The sequence below is a fragment of the Brachionichthys hirsutus genome, chromosome 17 (assembly GCF_040956055.1).
Source record: "Brachionichthys hirsutus isolate HB-005 chromosome 17, CSIRO-AGI_Bhir_v1, whole genome shotgun sequence".
Lineage (NCBI taxonomy): Eukaryota > Metazoa > Chordata > Actinopteri > Lophiiformes > Brachionichthyidae > Brachionichthys > Brachionichthys hirsutus.
Window position 1 is genome coordinate 11,053,653 of NC_090913.1, and position 13,121 is coordinate 11,066,773.

Consider the following 13,121-nt stretch of genomic DNA (forward strand, 5'->3'; position numbering starts at 1 on the left):
GGTAAACAGAGTGACGTGTCTGCCTTTGTTTGCTTAATTTCCTTTTTGATTCTTGTAATAAACACTTCTTAATATAATTTAAGTGTAGAGACAACGTTCCGAGAACGTGTTATGGGCATTAATCAGCAAGTGCTGAAGGATCGTATTTGGATGGCGTACTTGAGTTGAGTTGAGTTCATTAGCAGAAGTGAGCAGCAGCTGTGCGCTTTATTTTTGGATTAAGCGGCTCATGTTGAAGGATGGTGACCCCTTTTAAAAAAAAACAACAACTCTAGGACAGATTCACACACGAGGTTAGAGAGTCAAATGAAAGTCAGACAGGATGCGGTTTTATTCCAGCACTGTCCAATAGCGTAGCTGCAGGGGAGCTTCCTGTATATCACTCCCTGCAGGAACATTCTACAAAATGATCAACATCCTAAAATGCTAACATCATCATGCATCATCCATCCTCATCGTCACCAGCAGATAAACCGACATTCAACATCGTAGAAATTCATCTCTGTGATTCTCATATCATCGCTGCTATGTTATTAAAATATAAATCTTAGTTATACACACCTTCATCTCACCTGAATAAGCCCTTCTCTACATTTAGCCTTTGCTTAAATTTCACCTTGCAGTGAAGAAGTCTTCAAACAGCAGGAGGAGGCGTGCCAGCTCCAACTCCGGACAGCAGGGGGCACTCTACCTCTCTGCAGACTTCTGGTCACATGCCTAACAGAACTACCTCTACCCTGAGAATACTAAGAGGACAGGTGGATGGACGTTTGTGTGGGTGGGGTCAGGGAGGAGCGAGGTAGAAACAGCTAAACCTCAGGCGACACTACGTCATTTCAACCGAAATGCAAATTCATTTTTCTGACTGATGCATGGGAGATTTCTGGAATATCAAAAATCTCCATCTTTGCTTTGGCCTGGAAAGACTGAGAATAATCCACCAGTAAATAGTGAACAACAAATCGAGGTACAAAAAAAGAGGACTTTTTGGAGGATTAAGTCTACTAAAAATGGCCTGCAGTGAATAAATGAGGACAATTATAATCAGAATCTCTTACATTTAAAATTCTTTATCATCTTTAACATTTGAGGTTTATTAAATATGATATTTCCTCACCACAAAACACAAAAAGAATAGACTCACTAGCTCCTTCGTGCTACATCTGTACGCCGGCGCACTCAAACGGCCCGGTCAGCATCTTGATCCATACTTAACCCCCTCAGGTAAAACTAATCTGGAACGCCAATCAATGCTTGATGTGAAAGGAGGGGCAAAAGGAGGCGAGCAAGCGGGGAGGAGGTCGGAGGGGGAATAAACACAGCAGGGGACTAACTAAACGAGGATAATGATGGAGGGAAGGGAAACATCTCCTCGTGAGAGCCTCAAACTCTCGCACAGCCCGACGGTTCTGCCCAAACGCCCTGTGGAGATCTCCTGATTGGACGCTACGAAGCGAAAGGCGGGGCCCAAAACCGGAGACAAGGTATCCGTCCTGTTTTGGATTGCGGCTCCCGCCGTTTCCGTTTGCCTCGGCAGCACTTTAAGCTCCGCCTCCACCGTAAAGGACTAACCAATCCAGTGTCACCGAGTCCGTTTAGTCGTCCACAGAACTTCCCTCTGGTTCATTGGGACAGAGGGGCGTGGCGTCGAACGACAGAGTCCGCCTCCTCAGCTCCACGCTGCTGTCCGTCAGCTGTGTCGCCATAGCGACCAGTGGATGGCTCATCCTCTGCTTCCTGCTCCTGCACAACACTGGAGACACTGAACGGCTGAGGCGGCTCCGGTGCTCCCTGGGACTTGGCGGGAGGTGTCTAGTGAGTTGTGCGTGACCAGAACTGTTCATTTGTCTGACTTCCTCATCGGTGCCATCCGACTGCAGGCAGGGTTCAGGGTCCAGATCATGGCTGGCGGCTCTGGGGGTACAGAGCGGCGCCGATAGTTTGGATTCCCCACTGGGGACTTTGAGGCTGGACAGACTTTGCAGGCTACCGGGCCTCGTCTCCACATCTGCCTCCGGCTGCAGGTCACAGCTGGCCCGCCCGGCTGCTGGTTCTTGCCCAGCGGTTTCGCTGGGGCTCCGGCTCCGACATGAGATGACCCTCTGGGGGTGTGTGCATTTCAGCGTGTGGACGCTGGAGGATCGTTGGCGTGGCGGGGCGGCGGCGGCGGTGGGAACGGCGAGGGAGGGCTCCGCCAGATCGTCTGCTGACTCGTTCTGATCCAGAGAGTCAGAACGCACGGCCTCCTGCAGACACACAACAGCAAACGATGACACAAACTGCAAAAAGCTGTCTGTGGAACCGGACCGGGCCGGACCGGGCGATAACACACAGGTGTTTATTTAATTACTTTTGTAAAAGATAACATACACATTTTGTATGTATCGGTCACTAAATAACTAGTTTTGTATAACTTGTCTGTATATTTTAAAACAAAATATGATAATATAATTATTACTTAATTTGTAAAACAAGACCAGGTTGCGGTAATGAGAAGGCCATGTCGGTGGTGTTGCGGTGGATGATAGTGGTGTTGCGGTGGATGATAACGGTGTTGCGGTGGATGATGATGGTGTTGCGGTGGATGATAGTGGTGTTGCGGTGGATGATAAACGGTGTTGCGGTGGATGATAGTGGTGTTGCGGTGGATGACAGTGGTGTTGCGGTGGATGATAGTGGTGTTGCGGTGGATGATGAACGGTGTTGCGGTGGATGATAAACGGTGTTGCAGTGGATGATAGTGGTGTTGCGGTGGATGATAAACGGTGTTGCGGTGGATGATAAACGGTGTTGCGTTGGATGATAAACGGTGTTGCGGTGGATGATAATGGTGTTGCGGTGGATGATAATGGTGTTGCGGTGGATGATAGTGGTGTTGCGGTGGATGATAAACGGTGTTGCGGTGGATGATAATGGTGTTGCGGTGGATGATAGTGGTGTTGCGGTGGATGATAATGGTGTTGCGGTGGATGAGTGACAATGAACGTTTATGCTCACGTAGCTAGTACATGATGTGCTACCTAAACTATTCTTAGCTGTTTATGTTTAGACCATAATTGGGTATATAATAATAATAAATAGAATCATTAACTTCTTTTTTTTAACTTCAAAACTTCACGTTTCGGTAATGAGAACTAAAAAGTTGTGTAGCTACTTAAACATACAAACTTTGAAATTATATCTGCAGAGATAAAAAAAAAAAAAAAAAACTGCTTACCTGGAAGCCATCTTGAATGTTACAGTCAATACTGTCCCCTCCAACAAAATTCCTTTCAAATGTAAGCTTCTTGAGGACTTAAACAATGATTAAAAATTGTTGCGGAGAATGAGAAAATGAGTCTTAGACACATTTTTATTCCTTGTTATTTTCACTAACTTTACTAATATTCTTCAACTGTTTATAGTATAACATGCACTAAAGTTTACTCTTTTTTATCTTTCTTAATTACTAATATTTCCATCTCATAGAACCCAAATCCAGTTATGGACACGTTGCGGTAATGAGAATTTTACCCTTAAATGTAAAGAAAAACAACAAAATTTATATGTATTATGGTAAATTTAAATCATGAGCAAATAGTACATTAAGAGATGTCTATAATGGCACCCTTATTATTTTGATAGCATTAAGTTTTATAATCAAAATGCTTTATGCCACCTTGTTAGTCTGGTTTCGCGAGAATCACCCACCTGTCTCCGTAACTGTCTGAAGGATGCTGGTCTCTTCGGGTCGGATCGGTCCGGAACGTAGGAGGGGCTCAGCATGTTTCTGTCCAAACTGTCTTCAGGGCTCGGCCAATGAGGCGGCTGCCTGCCAGAACTGTAGGTGGGGCTGAGCCTGAGCGATGAATGTCTGTCTATGCTGTGGCTGGACATGAGTTTGGGTCTGTCCGTGCCGGGGTCCGGGTGGAGACGGTAGCCGTCCATACTGCGAGTGGAGCTGAGTCTGTGTCTGTTTATGCGGCGGGCCGGGCTGAACCTGCAGCCATCGATGCTGTCAGCCGGGCCGAGCCTGTGTGACGAGTGTCTGTCGATGCTCTGGGAGGCGCTGAGGCAGATCTTTGGCCTAAAGATGCGTCCAGAGCCCAGTGAAACGTGGCTGATCGCCGGCAGAGCTCCCGGAACCTGAAGCAGCGAGCCGGCGCCGCTGGAGCCCAGAGATGACACGGAGCCTGAGGAAAAGAACCAGAAGTCCAATTCAAAAAGAAATATTAGCATAGTAATAAATAACAGATGGATCTAATGGTGGTTGTATCCACACCATCGCTCTTACTCTTCGGGGGAGGGGGGTAAAGGAACCTCATGTTCCCGTGCTGGACTCACAGTGGAGCATTAAACGCGCATTAATGCTGCACAGAATTGCTGTTTTGAGGTTCCCTGTTTGATTTGAGAAGCAGAAGTAAAATTCTCTCTTCCTGCCTTGGTGTTTTCCATCCTGATGGGTTGTCAGCTCCGCCTCTGCTCCCTTCATTCAGTCATTTCCTCTTTGCACCTCGTCAGGCTTTGCTCTTCAGGCTTCTGATTCCCGCGTGCTGCTCGACAGAGCTCGTCTTATTGGACTTCCTTATTCGGATCTGACCTTCGCCTCGCCATCCGGCGGGGATTTTTTTTTCTTTTGGATGTTTATGTGAATAATTTAACTGAGCTACTTCAGCTCTGCTTCCAGTGTCTGCCTCTTTTCACTCTTGATTCCAAGCAGTTTTATCAAATCAAAATGACATATTTGTTATTATTTGAACTGAATAATCTTTTTTTTCCCCGTTTCCCAGGCAGAATGAAAGGTTTTATACAAGATTGTTAAACCTGTTTTGTGTCATATTGTATAAATCTTTATAACGGTGATTATTGTCATGCTTTATGGCCATTTTTAATTTTTGTCATTTATCTGATTTTCTCTGTGTTTTATTTAATTAAAGTAAAGTTGGGATGGGACAAATAGCAGCGGATCAAAAAGGTTACTCATGTGCTATCCCGAATATTAAAACCTCCCTATAATAACAATGGCTGTTGCTTTACAGAAGCAGACCTCCACCGTCTTCTACGCTATTTATGGCAGCAACGACCGGTTAGCGGCTCCAGCACAGTAAAAGCTGTTCCTCCACCTAATTGCTAAAAACAGCAGAATTACCTGAGTAGCTGTAGCCGCAGTGGGCCTCGTGGCCAATGGGAGGGTAAGGGGAGCATCTGAGTGGCTGAACAAAGCTGTCGCTGGGGAGAGACAGCATGCGTCCCATGCTCAGCAGGTTGCCATGGGAACACTCCTCATCCTCAACCTGCACCTGGCATATGAGATCATCCCCGCCGTCACCGTGACTGTCACCTTAAATACACAAGAAGTCTGTATGTGCACTCTGTCCGTTACCTGCACAGGTGTGTCGGCGCTCGGCCCCGGCTCTCCGCCCAGATTTGCGTTGCTGAGGCGACGGCTGGCCTCCTCCCTCTCCCTCATCTCCTCCCGCTCCTCCATCTCCTCCAGCTGCGCCTCCTTGTTGCTGTCCTCCAGGTGCTTCATGAGAACGGCCACGACCACGTTGACCAGGACGAACTGAGCGGTCAGGACGAAGGTGACGAAGTAAATGGGGGAGATGAGGGGGAGGTAGCTGAGGCAGTGGCGATCCCGTGGGTGACACTCTCTCAACGTGTCCTTGACGGCGAGAATAAAGAGAGGCGATGAAGCGGAAATGAGGGAAAAGTCCTAATAGATAAAGGATTTAAGGATTGTTTGGGTTTATTAAGCCGCCGTGGCGCACTTCCTGTGCTCTCCAACAGACGGAAACGTTGCTCTGAGCGTGAAAAGATTGTCACGCCAGGATAACACGCTCTCCTGACGCTCTATTGTCAGCAGCTTTTAGTCTGTCATAAAGACCGCGATCCCTTCTCTTCCTCTCACAAAGCAACGCTCTCAGACACAAACACGGGCCTCATCCCTCTATCTGCCTAAAACTCCCACGTTAGCTGCGGAGGGAAAGGAGAATAACCTTCATAATCCCATTCCAGTTGTCCCCAGTAGACACCCGGAAGAGCGTCAGGAAAGCCATGCCGAAGTTGTCAAAGGTAGCGTGGCGGCTAAGACCCTCGCATGGGTTTTCTTCCGAACACTCTGAAAGGGGATGAAGAGAGCAGAAGTTAGAGGCAGAGGTGTGAGAAGAGAGGAAGACGAGAGGACAGGAGGAAGAGGATTGTCAGTCGATTAGAATGCCGATTCTAAATAAGCATAATTAATGAATGTAACGCAACAAAATTGATGCATGTTACGTAATCCGTGGAAAATCTCATCAGTGTCCGCTGACACGCGCACACGCACACACACACACACATCCGGCACTGATTTACAGTGTGTGCATGCAAACTCACGTGCTCGCTCACGCACATGCATGCACGTACACGCACGCACACACTAACCCAGTTTTCCAAAGAGCTCAACTCCCAGAGCTGCATAGATGAAGAACAGCAACATGAAGAGCAGACCCAGATTCCCCACCTAGACTCACACACACACACACACACACACACACACACACACACACACATATATACAATATATGATACACAGAAAAAACACACACACCGTATACATGGAGAGAAACTCAAACATGCAAGCACAGAGAGAGAGAGCGAGAGAGCATAGATAAAGAAAGCTTTATTGCATTGGAGTTGAAGAGAGCTTTGATTATACCTGGACTTGGATCATGTCTTTCACAGGTTGTTCCTGGAAACATGCCGGTTTATTTCACCGTTGCCACAACACCAGAACTTTGATTTAAGATACGCACGGCAGCAAAGAGAAGTCGCAGGCACACGGAGTGAGATAATGTGATGAAGAGCCAGCAACACGGTGAAAGAAGAGGAAGAAGAAGAAGAGTGTAGCTTTGCTGTAGATTGAACGGAGTCCATCTGTTTGGCACCTTTAAATGTGGCGTTGTGTCATTTTAAATAAAAGCACAGAAGCGTCGATGCTCAGCAGAAAGCGCTTTGCAGGGATTCGTCTCCATGGAGTCTTCTAATTGGATGATGAATGAACCTATTGACGGACACCAGCGCAAACATCTGGGTTAGTTCGTCAGCAACGATCTGTCACTTCAAAGACGTGGGATCAGAGGGACTCGTACCGTAGCGTTTCAGGAACAGGACCACCAAAACTACTTCTGCTGCAAACCCTTTTGTTCTCATTTACTCTGCCCCCCCCCCCCCCCCCCCCCCTTCCTCTCTCTGTTCTCTCATTTCTGAAAAGGTCCCCAGAGGGTTCATTGAATCCTGGGAGCTGAGGTAGATCCCTCCTGAAGCCTTCCCTGCATCACCGCCATCATCCTAGCACTGCTGGGAAATGTTCAGGGCAACGAGGTAATCCTTGCAGGACCGGGATAAACGACTTTCGATCAATTAAGCTTTATGCATAATTGATTGGAAGACAGATTCAGATTACTCCATGATAAATACTAAAATAATAATAAACTGTGCACTTAAAATTGCTTTAGTGAAACCAGAACAGGAGTATAATTAAGAGCCGGTTTCCCTTGGGAGCCTTTATAAATACCAAACGGTGGCACCGGAGGAAGAGTCTGGGGACTGCTCGAGTCATCGGGCTTCATCCTCTGGGAACCAGGAATATTTTTGTCTTTTGGTGACAGATCATCCACGAGTCGGAACAAAGCCTCGCTTAAATAGAATTAATGCAGTGGTTTATTCCGGAGTGCGAGTCTCTCATTCTGAATTAGGACAGCGCTGCATCAAAAATACGACGTCCCCCTGTGAGACACGTCTCTTTGTGGAGGAAAAAAACTCCCAGAATTCAGCCTCATTCATCATTTCTGTCACATTGCGATCCAGATGTGCTTCAGCCAATCAGACAAAGGAATTCTCCATGCCTATTTATGAATTCATCTTCACGGGGGGGGGTAACTTTTCCACTAACCCTATCAAGAGCGGAGTGGTTTGCAAGCTACCACACAAATAACTGTCATTCCATTTCATCTGATAATCCTGAATGTTCATTTCGGCTGAACGTGGAGACGTCCTTTCCCCGGTTTTGCCTGTTTATTCGGTGCCGTGTGGTATAAATAGTCTGGACAGTCTTTCGGCGGGATCGACGGCTTTGGTGACTCATGTCTTATTGTGCAGCTTCGGGTCTAGAAACCAGGCCGGCGCGGATAAAGGCGCGTCTTCATCGCCTCTTACCTGAGGCAGAGCTTGGATCACCGTGTCCAGCAGAGCTCTCATTCCCGTGGCCATCTTCAGCAGCTTCAGCACTGAAACGGCAGAACGCCACAGATTGGGTGCATCTTTTCCAGTTTGTTCTTCCCCGTGCGTGTGTGTGTGCGTGTGTGTGTGTGTGTGTACCTCTCGTTATCCTCAGGACTCTCATGATGCGTATGATGGTGGGGTTGATGGGGAGGGAGGCATTCAGGTCTATTTCCTCCAGGGTGATCCCCATGATGGACAGCAGCACGATGGCGAGGTCCAGCTGGTTCCATCTAGACGCACAAACACACCGGCGCCGTTTCAGCCTGTCGGCTCATGAAGCAGCGTGTTTGCGGGGGTCTCTGCGTTTAGAGAGTACCTCTCTTTGAAAAACCGCCGCAGTCCGAAGGCGACGAGTTTGAGAATGGCCTCGATGACAAAAACCACGGTGAAGACGTAATTACAGTACTTCAGTATCTCCTCGAAGTACTGCAGGACAAACGGGCACACACACAGTTCAGGAAGCCGCCGCGGCTGTACTGTACCGCCGCGCGTCGCTTCATTACTATGGTTCTAGGGCAGGTGTTACCATGGTTACCTGAGACTGCTTGTAGTGCTCCATGCTCATGGTGAGGAGGTTTGTGAAGATGATGACAGTGATGAAGATATCCAGGTAGTTGCTGGTGCACACGGTGTGGATGGATCGACGTAGGGGAGAGTAGTCGGCGTAATACGGCTTCTCTTGGGCCCCTGCGTCACACACACACACACACACACACGCACACACACACGTGCGCGCTCAGTGGCACCTCAAGGTGTCTTTGGGCACAAAGCCTCGCTGCCTGCTGCCAGATATTTAACGGACTGAGGTCCATATTTAAAATATGTGGATGCATATTCTGTATGCGTCCACATATTTTGGGCCATTTAAGTTTGCCCCCTCCCTTCAAGGCTTTCTCACTTCGCCTCCTCTTCTCCAAACGTCTCTGCCTCTTCTCCTCCCTCAGCCGCGCCTCCTCCTCCTCCTGCTGCTGGCGACACTTGTGGAAGTTTTCCACCACCACGCCCACGAACATGTTGAGGACGAAGAAGCTGACGATGAGCAGGAAGGAGATGAAGAACAGCAGCATCCAAGGGTTTTGGTTTCTCGCTGGCTGCAGAGGGGTACAGCGAGGGGGGGGGGGGGGGGAGCCGAGGAGCGACGGAAGTGGGGGTGGTGGAGGAAGAGGAGAGAAGCATAAACAAGGAGACAATATAAATCCTGAGTCAGCAGTGGAACTGCAAGCCCTGTCAACTCACATCTATTCATCCATCTGCCCCCCCTCGGGCCCCCCCGCCCCCTTTCTGCTTGAAACAAACAAGATGAAGCAGCGCGAGAGAATGACATGAAGCAGAACAAAACAGAAGCACAGAGAAATAAAATGCACACGGGCTGAAGAGTTTAAATGCCTTTCTGATGTTTGACCTGTCTTTCTGTGTGTGTGCGTGTGTGAGTGCGTGTGCGTGTGTGTGTGTGTGCCTTCACCTGCTGGTCCACGCCGACAGCGTCCAGGCCGTCATACATGATGCTGACCCAGCCGTCTTTGCACGACAGCACGAACAGTGACATCAGCGCCTGGAAGAGCGAGATGCACACGCGTGAGTGTCGTGTTTGTAAGTGCAGGTGTGTGTGTGTGTGTGTGTGTGTGTGTGTGTCACACCTGTCCCAGGTTGTCAAAGTTGTATTTCCTCCGGGTCCAGCGGTAGCCGGCCTCCAGACACTGGGATTTATTGGTGATGTTGCTCAGATCCAGCCCGTCGCAGTGGAAGAACTTCCCTTTGAACAGCTGCAGACGGGAATCACAGAGAACGCTGTATCGCCACGGCAACGCAAACAGAGATTGATGCATACAGTAGATTACGCCACATCCGCCAACCCGTCACGTTCCGGCTGAGGCGCCCGAGCTCCATATGGTCCGATCCGCCTGGCGGCCCTTACGTGAGCAGGAACATTTCAGCAGGAAGTGTTCTCATTAGAGGATAATCCGGCGGCGCCGTGCTTTTTTGAAGAGTACACGTCTGCGTCTTGTTATTAGCTCTGGTCTTCATCAAGGATAATTCAGTGTGCAAGCACTGATTGGAATAACTAATCAGCAGTTCACAAGAACAAACAGAACAAAGGAAAATAGACATATCTTTGAATGAGAAATTATTTTTCTTGGACTTCTAATTAGTTGAAATTACTCATTTTTATGATAGAATCTGGGGGAAGGGGGGGGTCCCGAATTACAGATTGAGATGCGTTGTTTTACGTATCTCAATCTCAAATTCAGATTCAAATCAGCTGGGGCTGATTTTTTCTTTTTTTTTAACATAAAAAAGCCATCAGATTGAAAAGAATCCAAAATGAATAAATTCCATTTTCAATTAATTGTTCATCCATAAAATTAATAATATACATTCAAATAGAAAATTAATTAGAAACAACATTCAAAGCACACATTTTTTTCCACCCCAATTACTCCTGGAGACGGCGACGCATAATCAGCAGCTCATTTACATTTTTCCCTTCACTTTCTATTACCTGAAGCATCTTTTCAGATGTAGCTCATTTGTTTTAGCACCAGCGTGATCCGTGCCGTCAAGCTTTGGCGTGTTTTGAGCACGGAAACTTTGGAAAAAAATGTGTATTTTTACACGGAAATCTGCAGGAAATAGTGAAGCTTATCTCCAGCAGGTAGGGAACGCATGGAATAAAGGATTACCTGGACTCCAAGAATTCCAAACACGATGAAAAACGCACAGCAAATGAGGACGATGTTCCCGATGGGTCTGAGGGATGTGATCAGAGTCTCCACCACCAGTTTCAGGCCGGGAGCTCGACTTATCACCCTGTAACAGTCGGGCTACATTAGCAGGCATTGATGAAGTAAACAGGAGACAGGAGGAGATTTCCTGTCCTCCTACCTGAGCGGACGCAGCGTGCGGAGAAGGCGGAGCACCCGGAGCATTCCTAAGATTCGATTACTGCCTGCTGACGCGATGGAAACCAGGATGTCAACCAGAGACACAAAAACCAGCAGCCCATCCAGGACGTTCCAGCTGCTCTGCAGGTAGACGCCACGTCCAAAGTACAGGCCCAAAGCAACCACCTCCACACACACACACACACACACACACACACACATCCAAGCAGAGTGACTCAAACTGGAAAATAGCAGGTTTTAGAATGAGAGAAAAAGCTGCATCCTGGGGTAAAAACACTTCCAGGTTACCTTGGTCATCATTTCACCCACGAAGATCACGGTGAAGATGTAATTGGACACACTGAGGAAGACCCGCTCCTGTCACACACACACACACACACGCACACACACACACACACACACACACACACGCACACACACGCACATACGAGGGGGTGCTTGAGAAGTTCATCCAAGTTCAAACGTAGCTTGAATGTGAAGCTGCAGCTCTTTAGAGGCCTCACAGAGCAGACCTGTTGTCTGTGTGTGGAGGGGGAGTGTCCCCATGTGCGCCCCCCCCCCCCCCGGCTGTATGCTAATAATAATAGCGACTTCCATTCCTCACTGGAGGTTGTCTTAACAATGCAGCGCTGGACATTTGAGCTTCCACACGTTTGTCCCGGCCGTCTCCTGAAGGAATGTGATCCTGCATTATTTCTCCCAGACTGCTTTGCAGTTTACGGAATGTCACTGTATGACATGGATAGAGCGGAATTCTGTCCTGCTATTCTGGACCCAACCCCCCAGGATTCAGGAAGATCCGTCCGGCGTGTTTTCACCCATGTCCATTTGCTGTCAGAGGTAATTACTAGGGGGGGGGGGGGGCATGCTAATGTTAGAGTAAGAGTTCTACCATGCTGCTGGACTGTATGTCGGGTCTCTCCAGCGCGATGGTGATGCAGTTCAGGAAGATGAAGAGGAGGATGATGTGATCAAACATCTTGTGACCTATGACCCTCTGGCACCACAACCTGAACCTGAAGAGAGAAAAAGAAGTCGCTCAGAAGTCGCTGAAGCCGCCTGGGAGAATTCCAGGGGGCGTGCGTCGCTGTTTACCGGTTGTGTGGAGCGAACACGTAGAGCGACCACTCTTCATGCTCCAGGCACCATTGGGGTTCATACGGCTCCAGAACCTTCTTCAGCTTCTTACATAAACTCTGGAAGGATCACAAACACACAAGATATGCCATTGAAGTTCCTTTTCCTTTCCAGTTTGAACAACAAGGCTAAACAGCCACATATCAGCACCTCCTCATACTCGTCCTCCTCCGGGTCGCTGTGGTCGTGGGAGGTCAGAGGAGCGTCTTCGCAGCAGTGCTCAGGGAGGTGAAAGGTGGTGCCGTTGCAGTCGGGCGGGTGCAGCACCGGCAGCTGCAGGTACTCCAGCTGCTCCAGAGATTGCTCCCCGCTGCTGAGGTTTGAACTCGAGTGCGTGTCGGACAGAAGCGACTCCATCTCCCCCGACTGGCTCCTCCTGTGGAGGCCGGGGGCCCGGCCGATGCTGGTCCAGCTGGAGCGCCGGCTCTGCGGCCCGCTGCCCCAGAGAGACTGGGAAGAAAACTGCGAATAAAAGGAAATTGCACACAAGGGTGTCATTTTGGACAAATTAACGGCTCCCTGTGGCGTTTTCAGTTTGGCATGATTCATCGAAAAGTGATCGCAATCTCTATTCAGGCCGCCGCGTGATCTCAATCTTTTATTGATCTATTTGATTTATTAATCTTTTATTTTGCAGTAAAGCAATAACATCGAGATCCCTTGCATCAAACAAATGGTCTTCATTCCGCTTGAGGCGTATCGTCGGATCACAAGCGCGTCCGGCTCCCTGAGCTCAGCAAGCAGGCGTAATGGGAATGGGAAGCCGAGTTGTGTGACAGTCGGTGGAGTAAAATGCGACGGAAGATGAGAACAAACGTGACGCAGAACGGTGGAATATAT

The 13,121-nt window shown here is 48.5% G+C and overlaps 1 protein-coding gene across 1 annotated transcript in view; it reads right to left on the minus strand.

The window, feature by feature from the left end:
• Window positions 1-1,595: 1,595 nt before the first annotated feature.
• Window positions 1,596-13,121, minus strand: part of LOC137906450 (voltage-dependent T-type calcium channel subunit alpha-1H-like) — a 30,735-nt gene continuing 19,209 nt past the window's right edge. Inside the window, exons 17-35 of the mRNA XM_068750715.1 lie at window positions 12,432-12,743; window positions 12,240-12,340; window positions 12,037-12,160; window positions 11,433-11,501; window positions 11,125-11,309; window positions 10,923-11,049; window positions 9,879-10,004; window positions 9,704-9,793; window positions 9,140-9,332; window positions 8,777-8,928; window positions 8,558-8,667; window positions 8,338-8,471; window positions 8,176-8,246; window positions 6,403-6,481; window positions 5,979-6,100; window positions 5,363-5,644; window positions 5,129-5,279; window positions 3,691-4,172; window positions 1,596-2,246 (exon numbers count right to left, since the gene is read on the minus strand). Coding sequence (XP_068606816.1) covers window positions 1,596-2,246; window positions 3,691-4,172; window positions 5,129-5,279; window positions 5,363-5,644; window positions 5,979-6,100; window positions 6,403-6,481; window positions 8,176-8,246; window positions 8,338-8,471; window positions 8,558-8,667; window positions 8,777-8,928; window positions 9,140-9,332; window positions 9,704-9,793; window positions 9,879-10,004; window positions 10,923-11,049; window positions 11,125-11,309; window positions 11,433-11,501; window positions 12,037-12,160; window positions 12,240-12,340; window positions 12,432-12,743 — 3,561 coding nt within the window. The remainder of the gene's footprint in view (window positions 2,247-3,690; window positions 4,173-5,128; window positions 5,280-5,362; window positions 5,645-5,978; window positions 6,101-6,402; window positions 6,482-8,175; window positions 8,247-8,337; window positions 8,472-8,557; window positions 8,668-8,776; window positions 8,929-9,139; window positions 9,333-9,703; window positions 9,794-9,878; window positions 10,005-10,922; window positions 11,050-11,124; window positions 11,310-11,432; window positions 11,502-12,036; window positions 12,161-12,239; window positions 12,341-12,431; window positions 12,744-13,121) is intronic.